At 41.2% G+C, this 13,613-nt stretch overlaps 1 protein-coding gene across 1 annotated transcript in view; it reads left to right on the top strand.

The window, feature by feature from the left end:
• The window catches only part of MRPS28 (mitochondrial ribosomal protein S28), a 78,848-nt gene extending 73,617 nt beyond the window's left edge, over nt 1–5,231 (top strand). The window contains exon 4 of the mRNA XM_027638690.1: nt 4,935–5,231. Coding sequence (XP_027494491.1) covers nt 4,935–5,088 — 154 coding nt within the window. The 3' untranslated portion in view covers nt 5,089–5,231. The remainder of the gene's footprint in view (nt 1–4,934) is intronic.
• Nucleotides 5,232–13,613: the final 8,382 nt, after the last annotated feature.

The raw sequence follows: 13,613 nt of genomic DNA, 5'->3' as shown, positions 1-13,613 counted from the left end.
AAACTACTGTCCCATTTTCGTGGTAGAAAATGGTGTAATTAGGATCCCCATTTTTAGTTAAAGCCTCCTTGTTTTTACATGCTCATTGTTTTCTTTGTTAACTCCATTTGTAAACTTTTCACTGTACCCTGGAATGACTTAAATTTAAAAAAGAACATTTCCCCCCCAGCATTCTTGAAAGTTAGCAAGAGCTGAAATATGTCATTCCATATCCTCCCTCTCCAGTTTTATTATGTAAAAGTATTGGGGTTTTTTGTTTCTTCATATATTTTAAGAGTACGTAATAAAATTACTTATGTTTTAAAAATTACAAGTTTAAAATCTTGACTGAAGAGTTTGGGGGCTTTTGGCTGAACCCTTTAATTTACCATGAAGATTTTGAGAGAGTAAAAGCTTCAGTGCAAAAGTGAAAGGATTAGCATTGGATCCAAATTGGAGTAAAAGGGATATAATGAGTCAGAAGGAAGCTTCCATGTTGCTTGAATTTGGAAGTGCATGCTGTGCTGCTCATTTGTTCAGCAAAGAGAAGACCTACTTTATGCAAGTTAAGACACAGTAGTTTAATATTTGCATGTGATGATAAAAGGCCCTATTTTTAATGTAATAAGAGGACATAAACTTTGATTTCTGTATTTGCTTTTAAAATTTCTTTAGCAGCATTAGCAAGGCTATACTAGGTGTTTCTCTGTGCTCTTACATACTGTGTTGCATTGGTGATGTACAGCTGCACAGACTTATGGTTCAAATAAGAAAAAGGATTTTCATCTTGCTTCTTTTCTAATTCTTTTCCGTGACAGTTCAAAAATTATAAGGAGCACTAAAGCTATTATTTGGGTTGCCTCCAACTTAACATCATCTTCTGCAAGCAGATGTTTGAGGAAAGGTATACCTTGTACCTAGTGCTTTGCCCACTCTAGAGTTGGAGAGAAGCCTCCAGGCACACATTCAAACTAGAGAAAGCTTTTTGTAGCCCATGGATTCTTGGCCGAAGTTCAGGCAAAGTTTTCTGGGGATGCTATAGTGGGGGCTTTGCCAACACTGGCCTGAAATGGGTTCATGACTTAGTAACAGCAGCTAGTGGATTCCCAGCTCTGAAACTGGGTGTTAGGCAGAGTGCTTCCATTCAAAACTGGAGTTAAAATTCATAGCTGTTGTACATAAATTCTATAGAAGTGGAGAAAAGTTTGACTCTGCTTGCAAAATATTTTTTTAGGTTCTATAGAATATTCCCATGCCATCACTTATTTATGCAACTAAACACCTTTGTCTACTTCTCAGTCAATTTAATACTCTTACCTGGCAATAGGAAGTGGCATGAGGAAAACATGTGGATCCTTGAGAAACACAGTGCTTGGGGGTTGGGTGAAGGTTAATGGTTCCTACTGATGGTTACTGGATAGGATGATCTTGAATACCAGCATTGTTACTTAAAAATAAAGCAAGTCCTTTTGCAAAATGGAGAAGGTAGATGTTTTTTTTCTTTTTACACTGGTGTCCTGTGTCTCCTAGGCCACCATTCCAGAAAATAATAAAATGCCTACTTTGTTTCTGGCTCCTGCTTCAAGCTTCTGCTTTAACCATAGGATAGTTTTATCTGTTTTAAGGATAATACTTTCATGGATAGAATATGATCATTATGCATAGAGCAACCTATTATTTCCTCTTGCTCTAAATGTGGTGGATAGATCACCACTGCATGTTATATTCATGTTTCTACTTTTTCTACATCATCCATATAGTCTAAAGGGTTTTAGCTGTAGGGAACATCTGTCACAAACCCAAATGTTTATATTCATACAAATTGGCAGTTGTGTCAGCTCCTCAAAGAGATGTTCTTCGGGATCTCTTTGTAAGCAGATGTGCTGTGACTGGAAAACCTTCTTTAATAATTAAGTACAATTAAAGTATCTGGAATCTGAGTTACTAAAGCAGCATTGAAGACCGATTCTTTTTATGAAAATACAATTGCTTGAATTTTGCATTACAAATATATAATGAACTCACATCTGGAAATTTGAGGAAAGTTCTCTGCAGACTGCACAGTGAGCAATGTTAAAATGGGGGGCGTCATGCTTAAGATTATTTTTTTAGTTTTATAAAATTAGATGCATTAATCATGAGAAGTACAGATTTTCCTCATGGACTTTCCTGCTTCTAAGTCGCCCTTCTAAAAGTTCAATTAGAAAAAACTTAGTTTCATCTGTTCACTTGCAAAACACCCCTGTAGTCTACAACCAGCCCAAAAGGAAATGATGCATGATGAAAGTAATATTTTGTATTTCAGTTAAAAAGATGGAGCTCCATATCTATCCTAATTTCTATATTGACACAGCTCAATATCTGTGCTGTCAGATAAAGAGAGGTCTTCTAATTCAATTTAAACCTCATTCAGTTCAATCTTCTGTAGAAGAGTGTTGGACCCTGAAGCCAGTTTTCATGTCCTGCTTTAGGTTATTTGTGAGCTGCTTCTCCTGTAGGAGGAGGGACAGGAGAAAAAGGCAGAGGGGTGGCTGGTCTTTAAAATTTGTTACAGAATCACTAATGTTAATCTTAAGTTTTATTATGTTTAAAACATGTTAATCTTTTTAAAAGCAGCACAGAATGTTGTAGTTCAAAGATCTGAGTTTAGTGTCAGTCAGGTTTTAATAGTTTTATGCAGTCTTTTCCTTTCAGGGACTTTTTTTACTCTTCTTTGGCTCTACTCTGTATAGTTTCCTAAATTTCTACACTGTTTGCCTACAGTGTTTTCAGTGCACTTTTTTGTCACATTTTACCACATATCCCTTCTTTCCTGTCTTCCCAAGCTTCCTTTTTTCTCATTATAAGGTGTCTGCTCCCTCTTTTTGTTTCCACAGACCATTTCTCTCTCTCAGATTTCCTTCTTTCCATTTTATTTTGCCTTCTCTCAAAACCTAATCCCCACTCCCCCCCCATTGATAAAGGCGGAAAAGTATGATAATTTATGCCAAAGATACTATTAGGGATCAGAATAACTTCATGGTTGAATGTAAAGTCAACCCATCTAGCCAGCAACTGTCAGTAAGGTGAAGGTCTGGTTCATGCTAGTGATTTTTTTTAGATTTTTTTCTGTATACCCACATAGCTAAAATCTCTAGTCAGTTGGTATCTTCATTTAAGGTTCTTCAGTGATGATCTTTTCCTCTTCATTCCCCTTCTTATCCCAAAACATCCCGACTTCTTTAGGGAACTGTCTTCTCAATAAGCCTAACAAATCCTGGAAGATGCTGTTCACTTTTACGGTCTTACACACTGTCTTTCTATTTTCTTTATCTCTTGTCTTACTACAATGTTGCACATTAGCTTTCAGGAATAATTCTCATCAGTTGCGAAACTGTTCTGTTTTGAAATGCAAATATTTCATAGAGAAAGGGACAGAATTTATCCTTTCCTGCTATTCGGACAGCAACCAAATATAAGCTGTGCTCTGTCTTTGTAGCTGTGCCATACTCTTCATTACAAGTAGTTACTTGCATTTTGGACAGATGAGGACCTTCACTTTCATATTTTTAAGACAATATGTGTTATTTCCACTGGACTCATGCCAGTCATCCCAGGATTCATTGGGATGAGTGTTGGCAGAACCCTTGCTGACTGAAATACCTTTTGTACCCCAGATACCTACTCAGAGTGAATGTATCAAATGATCCTCCTTTGCAGTTTGGAACATAACCAAATATATTACTCAGGATTAACCATGAGACATGGCAAATGGATGTAAGATAGCACTGACAGAAAAATGGAAAAAAACCCAGAAACAAAACCCACCATAAATGCGAGTCCAGCATCTTTTCTCAAGGTGTTTAGTTTTCCAAATGAATCTTGGTGTGATGAGCTGAAGAAAGTTGAAACCTGGTTCAGTTTTGCTCCATTCTAGGAAACAGTTGTCAGACAGAGAAGATAATCTGCCCAAGCAGGAGGTGAAAATGAATAAGGTGGAAATGCATGCAACCAACTCTCCTGTTACATTTTCTCCAGTCGGTAACTGGAGAATTCTTCAAACTTTTACTTGCTTTTGCTGAAGGTGGTCAAGTTTGATGCATCTTCAGCTCTTTATGCTTTGACTAGGGAAAAAAAAAAGTATGACTTGAACTTTCAAAAGAAGAATAAATAATCCTTAGTTTTATTGCTGGACTTCAATCAGTATCTCTCCACGTACATTATAAAAGATAGCTAGTGTTTTAAAAATCTTCACTAATTTGGCATGGCTGTCTTAACACAGGGTCTGTTTTAAAAACACATTGAACACTTGCATCTTCTGATTTGAAAGAAAAGAGAAGGGAAAAAAGAGCATAAAACAATAAAACCCAAGCCTGTAGGCAGAATGTTTCATGACAATAGTTGTGGGCTTTCTTTTTAATTATATGTAATAAAAAGCTTGCAGATCATACTCACTCTTTGGGTGAGGGGATAAGACAAGAAAAGTTCCCTTGCCTGAGGCTCAGGGTTGGAAATATAAGCCATAGTTAGTTGACATTATACTTTTTGATAATAGCAATGTCACCAGTGATCTAATGATGACTTGTCCTCCCCTTTGATGATATGTTATCCTGCAGATAATTGTTTGCATGATAGCAGATGATACAGTAAAACATTTTGATGGAAGACACAAACAGTCTCCCGTATAACAAAATGCTTTTTTGTAGAGTCTGAATTCCCACAGTGGGATCTGGTGGTGTCTGCTCTTCCATGGGCAGAATTGTGTCAGCAGAGACTGGGTCTGTGGTGGTACACAGTGTCTGTCCCAGCAGTTTTAGTGCTGATGCATTACAACAAAGTTGGACTTCTCTTGCAGCACGTGGTTTTCTATGGGGCCGTTACTTTGGGTCTGCAGACATGAGTGCAGTCTTAGGGGATTGCAAGACCATTGCTTAAAAAAAACTTACCTTCTTCCCCGTCTCCCCTTTTCTTTACAGAAAATATCAGAGAGGAACTCGAGTACGCCTGAGACTGCTGGATCTTGAACTCACGTCGAGGTTCTTGGGGGCAAAAACTGATACCACATTGCTGGAGGCTGATGCAGTGCTTTTAGGGCTTGCAGAGAGCAAGCAAACAAAGCAAAAGGAGTAAATCTACTGCAAATAAATGCACTTTGTGCTCTGTTGCAAGTTATACAAATGAAATGTTTCCTCAGGAAGTAAATGAAAATTTTCTGTCCACGTAGTTAAGTAAATAATGAGATCAATAAAAGACAATAAGCACATTGTACCTGATTCTTGCTCCATTTTTGTTGACTCATCTTTCTAGGTCTTTGCCTTTAGATTTAAAAGTAAAAGGTAAACTGAGCTTCTGTAGGGAATGTTAATTGAATATTTGATGTTGTTCTTGTAATTCTTGTATAAAGAATTCTACAGTTCATCATACTGTCCCAAAGGAACGTTGATCTGAGGACATTGTACTTCCATGGAGGAAGTGCAGATCTTGCTGCTGTGGTGCTCCTTCCAGTACAGTGTTTCATACAGAACAACATCAAGGATTTTTGATTTCCAAGTTGCAGTGCAGACTGTTTACTGCAGATATTGGGTTTAATATCCATTATAATACATCATGCTTTTATCTCCATCAGCATGAGGAACTAGAGATAATTCTTTCCTTTAATCAGAGTTCTCATTTCCAATGCATATTAGTAATTTTTCTCTGATCGTTAATAGAAATGAAAAGAAATTGTTTCAGTGCAGTAGGCTAAGTGTAGGCCTTAGTTTTCTGTGAGTGTATTTAAGATAATATGACAGGTGTTTGATCACACAACCAAAGAATCATGCTATGGTGTTTCCAGTGTCTTCTTGGAGCATTTCTTTTGATTTCTGTTCTATCCAAGTCTGTATTCTGCACAGTCTGCGTAGTGCCTAGCAGGTGTGCCGAGGGCAAGGGAAGTTTGCTATTCATACCACTGAATTACAAAAGAAAGCCCGTTTAATATTAAAATATTTTCCCAAATGTTGTAATGAAATGAGATTTGTTGAGGTGCCTTGTTTTTTGCACTGACTGTCCAGCAACAATGTGTTTCTTTTTATATGTACTTTATTCAGCAAATTGCACAAAATTCAGCAAAATGCACACTGGCTTAAGCATATATTGCTGAAATTCACAGGCACCTCATCTTTCTGTTGGAGCAGGGTACCAGGGAGCCAGTTCCAGGCTACCACAGCTTATGCCTCCCTTTCCTTGCCTTCATCTGAGGATACTTGGATAAGATGGCATCAGAGGGCAGAAACTGAGAAATTTTGTTAGATCACAGCTGGCCTGTGAGTCAGGTTGCCACCCAAACTCTGCAAGTCTTCATATGGTCCAACAAAATTTATTTAGAACAGGATATAAAAGCTTTAATCTGTTTTATAGGTCTTTTCCAAAAACATTGTAATTTCTCTTTTAAAGGTTTTTGTCTTTTATGTTTTTGTTTGAAAACATATAAAAAGAAATGTGAAAGGAAAACTGAAGTGCCTTTTTACCTGGAACCACAGGCCCTATGGCACAGCGCTGTGATTCTTTCTTAGTCCTCTGACTAAAAGAAAAACTTTGACCCAAATAAACAAAAGAAAACTCATGTCCTACCTTTGCCCTTTCATAACACTGACAGAAGAGTTATAATGCAGACAAAATCGTAGAATTGTTAAGATTGGAAAAGGTTTCTAAGATCTTTGAGTCCAACTGTTAAACCGGCACTGCCATCTTCACCACTAAACCATGTCCTTAAGTGCCACATCTACAAGTTTTATTAACACTTCAAGAGGTGGTGATTCCACCATTTCCCTGGGCAGCCTGTTCCAATGCCTGACATCACCTACTATGGGTAGTTTACAGATAAATCTCATCTATGATCTGTTGAGAATATTTTTAATATAAGGTATTTATTTGCCCAAATACTCGTAGGAATCACATGGAAAATGCATAGCTGTTCTGGAGGAATGGGCATGTTTTAGCAGATCCTTTTATAGTTTTGCAAACTGAAGTTTTGTTTCTGAAATCAATAAGGAGCCAAACAAGAGAGAGGAAACAAGCAATGTGAGCTTATTTTGTTGCTTTAATTCATCTCAGTGATCTTAATTAGGGGATTTTGAACATGGATTTCATTGGATGTTAGCCTCCAGGTAAAGAGTTATCCTACCATTAGAGTAGGAAAAGAAGGCCTTTTTAAGAAGCCAGGAGGGATTTAAAATATCAAAGAGAAATCCTGTCTGTTGAACGTAATTCATCCTATGTGCTTGATCAACCTTAAATACGAGTGACTTGGGAGGAAATATGTGCGTTAATGTTTTGGGCAGGAGAAGAGTTAATTCACAGTAAGATTTCAAATAGCGATTTTATCAAACCTTCCACTGGATAACCTTTAGAGAAGTAGCTTTTGGAGGCTGTAGTGGTTACTATTTCAAATCCATCTTTGTTTTATTTGGAAAAAGGTTTGATAAACTGACCCACTCTTACAAATCATGGGGTTGAACCGTCAATGGCTTTAGGCTGCTGCTAGCCTTTGTGGCCTTTGGCAAACCAGTTGTTGTCCCAGCCCATCTGCAGTGACTTTCAGTTACTCACTGGACCTCTAAACTCTTCCTACAAGAGTTGTCCCATGGAAGAGTCTCTCTTAGGGGTAGCCTGTGCACATCACACATGGCGTCAATTCTGTACAACTCCCAAATGCAAAATTACAGTGACACAGCAGGGAATTTTGAAATGTCTTTGTGGTGGGATGTTGGGATTGCATTTTATATCTGTGATACCTGCACATACCAAGAATATGTGTAGACTACATGTCCTTAACACAACTTAAGGGACCATTGATATTCTTTACTGAACAGCCATGATGCTACAATTGCATGGCCTATTCTATAAGACTGTTCACATATTTTATTCCAGTCTTTTATCAGAATAGAAATTGATAATACAAACAGGTATTTCTAGGACCGGGCATATAGAAGAATAACAAATGAAGTTATTTTTCTGTATGTTAACTTTGCTACTGGTTGCCCCTATCTCCAGGAGTTCTCTCCTTCTTCATGACCACATGCCTTTTTGCTGCTTTTCTTTGCATTTTCTGTTCCAAAGGTGCACAGGTGTATGCACAAGAGCAATGCACAGTGAAGTCTCCTTGTCCATGTGGTTCATATCCTGAAGAGCCTTTTATGCGTCTGGGTTTGGGCAGTGGTGTCCACCTGAATTTTTGTTTGGAGGTCATTCTTATTTCAGGTATGACAATAGTTGTTTCTGCTAACATAAAGAAAGGGTAAAGCCATCCCAGCAGCTCCTGTGGCACTGTGCCTAGCCCACTCCTGGAAAACTCTTGTCACTAAGTATGCTACATGTATTACTAATATTAACCATAGAAATGCCACTGATTCATACTGAGGCTGTAGCTGTAAGTGTAAATGTATCATTTTGCTGAGAATCCTGAGGGCGGTATAAACCAAGTTCTGCGACTATGTTCATCTGACTGCTGAAATCAGGAATTCCTCTGTATGCCATGCTGTGTTTTCTTCTAAATTTTTTGATTTTGTCTTACTCTGAAGCACAGACCAGATGAGCAAAGATCTTTACTAAAATCATGTGGATTTATTCTTGCACAGTTCATTTTTTTGATTATGCCGTGGAGAAGATGTTTGGTGTTAGCAGATATCTGTGTTTCTTCATCTGTTTTCCAGATTTTTTTTTCCCTATAACAATCTTGATTTTTGCAAGTGTTGAAGGTTTTTTTTGCTCTGAAATTTTTCAGGTAACAGCACAGACCCCACTTCATTAGCAGATACACAATTACGCATCCTCTATCATATTCTGCTTTGCATGCTTCCCTCATCTCTTAGTTGATAAATTTCTCACTTAAATTTGGATGAGCACGACAGATTCACTGCAGGTAGTTGTAATTCATGCTTGCTATGGTGTAAAATTTACACTTGGAATTGTAGTGCTGAGTGCTCAGAGAAGAGCGCGAAACGCATCCTCAGCGGAGGGAGGAGAAGCCTGGCTGCCATCCCAGCCTCGTCGTCCCCTCTCAGTCTCTGTGTATGGGTGAGTCTGTAGCAAGTGGCTGTGGGCAGGCTCAAATCTTCCCTTCTGCACAAGCAAGAAATATTTCCACACAGTCTGCCCAAAGGACACTTAACTGTTTCTAGGCCTGTAACTGAAGTGCCCACGAACTTCACCCTGTCCCACATCCACTTCTTACTCCACTCAAATATACCTGAATGCCTGTAGTGCTCTCTAGGTTTACAGATGTGCTTATAAGCAAAGTTAGCGTTGATAAAAACTAAAATCAAAGCTGCTTGGGGTTTTGGCTGAAGCAATACTTCACCTTTTACATTTATTCAGGTCCTGTTTTGAAAGCTTTCATAAGTTTTCCTAAAATTCTACCTTTTATTTTACGAGCAGAACATTAAACACTTTATACATACTTGGAAAGTAAAATAGCTTTATCATGATGTGGAGTTGGAAGAAAAATGAGAATAGTTCAATGTTCTTTTGATGACTGATGTGCTACAACAAGACCTGGTAAATCCCCTGGGCTTGTCTGCCCTTTCATATTTCAGGCCTTTAGGTGATCAGATGGGGAAAAAGGGAAACCCTGAAGAAATCAGGTCTGTGTATTGAGAGCAAATTAGCATCTTGCAACCAAAGCTTTGGCACTGAGCTGGTTTCTAAAGAAAAGAATACTTAGCGTTTTACTTCAGGGCATTCTGGAAAGTTTGGGTTCCTTCTCGTTTCTTAATACTGTCACATTTATAAATCAGGCAAATTATTGTTCAAGCTTTCCCCTCCCCCCCTTTTTTTCTGTTTTTTTTTTTCCTCACAGCATTATTCCTGTATGCTGGGACAACTTTTCCAGTCTTCTGTTTTGGCTAGAGAGCATTTCTGCTAGATACAAGCATGCACTCGACATGTGCTTTTTAGTAAATTATACATTGTGGGGAAGTGTTTATTGCATATGAAGGGTCTAGACTGCCAAAATGAGGCTATTACATTGTCATCAGGCCATAACCCCAAATAAATATTATCCCTGGTATGACTGCATTAGACTAAGATCGGTAAGGTCTTAAATACCTTAAAGCATTCTTGTTGCCTTCTAGGTTGTGCCTCATTCAATCAGAGTTAAGCAGCCTGATGCACTCGCTACATGATGGCTCTAATGAGGAAATCAGCCATTAACGTGGCAGACTGTCTGTTAGCAGGCTGGGTGTCAAGTGCAGCCAAAAGTTACACTTCCCAACTGGGTGAATTGATCCAAGGCACCCTTGGGATAGATACTGTAGTCATTCTGCAGCTTTGGTTAGCTTCTGAAAGTGGAAGCATATTTAAATTGTTTTAATATGTTGACATTTGAAGTAGTAGGAAGGGTCTTTTTTCTCATACCTTTTATGAAAAATCAAAGAACTACTGAAATAACAGCTTTTACTATTGCACAAGAGCAACTTGGCTGGTTGAATCTTTCCACATCTTCTCAGTCTCAAACCTGTGTTTAAGACATGACACATGGTAACTTAAGTGTTATTTCACCATCTCAGTCCAGTAGCATGGGGAAGAAAGTTAAGGGCTTAATACTTCTCTTCCCAGAGAGAGGAGTTGATCAGTTCTTGTCAAAATGTTTAAATGTCCTCTCATGCTAGTCACTGCTAACTTCTGCCTTCCCCATCTGCCAAAGCCCTTGCTACCTTGGCTTGTGCCAAGCTTGTGTGGGTCTAGCTATTAAATTGCTTGACCCAGAGGACATTTAAATAGGCATGGCATAGTTTGCTCTGGATCACCCAAGTGCTAAGCAGGTGTGTTAGTGTGTGATTTCATTGCCTCTTGAGGGACAGACTTTGCTGTGAGCGTCTGAGGGACTCACGCACTGATTTGGGTTCCTGTTTGCCCTCGGAAGACCACCGCTGCATTCAGACTGGCATTTGGGGTGGCAGGGTCTTCAGCAGGCTTAGGAAGGATGTGTCGCCGCAGTGCTGGCGGCTTCCCTCCGCCGGGTGAGCAGCCGGAAGGCGAGAGCGGGAGCCAGCAGGGGCGAGGGAGCTGCCGCCTGACAGCTCGAGCTGTGAAAGAGCAGCGTCAGCTCAAAATCTTTTCCACCGTGGCCTTTGCACCCCCGGGCCGCGGCATCTTTGCACACGCTGGATCACCGGGGAGCTGGAAGTTTCATTTACCGACTGAACGACTCCGAACAAGGTCCCCCCCCCCCCACCCCGTCCCAATTAGCGCTGCCGCCCGCCCGCCCCACGGCGGGTTAAGCGGGGCCGCCGCTCGAGCGGAGCGCGCGGGCCGCGGGCCGGGCGCAGGCGCGGGGGCGCGCGCTGAGGGGCGGGGGGGGGGGTGTGGGGGGGGGGGGGCGCGGGTGCGCCCGGCCCTCTCCGGGGCGCTGGGCCCTTTGGAGAGAGCTGCGGCGCGCCGCGCTCTTGTGTGAAAAACAAGGGGCACAATGCTGGAGTCGTAACCTCCTCACCCCTGACGGCATGGGAAAGTGCACTCCTCAGCTGTTGGGTATAGAAAGGCTGCTTCAGGCATGAGAAATGTTCATAAAAATGCCGTTTAGAGCCTGCCCTTCTACTCTGCACATGTCATCTTGCCTATCAAGCTGCCTAATTGGAAAATTAGGCTGGCCTTAATTTAGAGACCTAAAAGTTCATGCTGATAATTTCCCAGAGACTTTCTTTCCCCCAATTATTATTATAAATGGTTTCAGCACATTGGAAATCTTTATTGAAAAAGAAAAAAAATATACCAGGGAAGAGCAGTTCTTTCATTTCAGAGACTTTCTCTGATTTCTGTGTGTGAAATTATATTGTTGTGCATCCTGTGAATAATCATCTGGAGATGAATGTGAGTCCCTGTTGTTTTCCATGCATCATTCCTTGTTTGACTGTACGCAAAGAGCTGACCATACTTTAATTTACAGCGTGTTATAATCTTTTGAGCTTAATGCACCTGCTATTTTCTGTCTGCTGAGGCTCTGAAAGCAGCAGTGAGCAGAAGCTGCCTTGCAGCTGTAAATGTTTCCCCCCTCGAGTCTTGTGTCTGTGGGCACCACAGACACCACTGGTCTCGAGTCACCTAAGGAGACCTGAGATGGTGTGTGGGATCAGGCTGGCTGGTTGAATCCTTCCTGACTTTGATCCGGGCTCAGCCTTGCAAGTAGCCACATCCAGGGCTGTGGTCTGAGCCTTTGAGATCTCCACTTAAAACTGTGTTTAGATGACAGGGTGAAGATCTCCTCTCTGAGCTTGGATACTGTCCATCTGAGACCCACGATGGGATAAAGGCAGTGGTGACCATGCACACCAGGCTGTCTTGTTTACGTTCAGCTGTTAAGACGAGGAAAGATTTCAGCTGACTCCTACTTGTCCCCTGCAGATGGGAGTGATGGGCAAGGCTGGGCAAGGGCTTGCGGAGGCAGCACGACAGAGCACTTTTGTTGCTCCTGCTTGTACACAAGCAGTAGGCTGTGTTGGAAGCTGGATGGGCTGACAAAACCTCTCACCATGTCTCTTGGATACAATAGAAGTGGCTGGTGTGTACAGCAGGGACTAAAGCATGACTTGATAAACCTGTTAGTCCTCTGGATTTTCATCCTATTGCTGAAAGCTGCACTCAGGAAGCGTGGGAGAGGCCCCTATCTAAGATGATTTTCAAGGTCAATGTTGGGTACATTAAGATAGATGCAGTGTGCTAAGGCCATGGGCACATTCTCCCTATGTCCTGCTAAACCATTTGGTGAGGCTGCTTCTGTTGCACAGCTGCTCTGCTACTTCCCACCCAAGAAACTCACTCCTGGGTGTGTTTCCAACCAACTTTGATCCTGCTGTTTGTACAGTTTATTCTTGTACAAACTGTACAGTTTGTACAGTTTTGTTCTTGGTTGTTTTGGAAGGTGTGCTTATAGGGACGGGGTGAGAAGATGGAGGAGGGGAGGGCATCTGGCATGAGCTAGGGCAATTGCCTTTCTATCTCTAGGAGAAGAGCACTGCTGAACACTGGGGCAAGAGAATGCCCATGGATGAGATGACCAAGACAGCTTAGGGGCAGGATGCAACCCCAGGATCATAGTTTGGCAGGTTCAGACCTTCTCTTGGTGAAGCAAGCCAGGCATGTAAGCAGGGCCCCCATTTCATCTTCCCCTAAAACTGTAACCACACAAAGCTGGGTCTGAGATCCAGTGCTGATTGCAGAAAGCAGGGTTCACCTAATGAATTTCTACGGATGAAAACTAAAACATTAGGATAAAGAAAATACAGACAACAAAGTGAAAACAAGGCAAACAAACTCCTGCTCATCTTAGGCTGCAGGCATATAGCTTGGGCTCCCTCCCTGCAGGCATATAGCATTGCGTGGGAGGTCTCAGCGATAAAGCACCCAGGGGTCCCTGAGAGCATCACTACCATTTCACTCCTCTTGGAGGGCAAAGCCAGGCCCAGATGAGATACACAGAGCAAGGGGACCTGTCTTCATGAGAAAGAGGTGCTCTTATTCTTCCACATTTATTAAGAGGTTTTTAAAGGGCAAGAGGTCTTCCTGGAGCGGGATTCAGTCTCAGGTCCGTGAACTTGGGCAGAACAGGAGCATGATCGTTTGTGCAACTTGGAGAGGTGTGTAGTGTACAGTAAGGAGAACAAATGTACATGGGTACT

Source organism: Corapipo altera, unplaced genomic scaffold (genome assembly GCF_003945725.1).
Source record: "Corapipo altera isolate COAL_440 unplaced genomic scaffold, ASM394572v1 49, whole genome shotgun sequence".
Classification (NCBI taxonomy): Eukaryota; Metazoa; Chordata; class Aves; order Passeriformes; family Pipridae; genus Corapipo; species Corapipo altera.
This window is presented reverse-complemented; position numbering and strand designations above follow the sequence as displayed.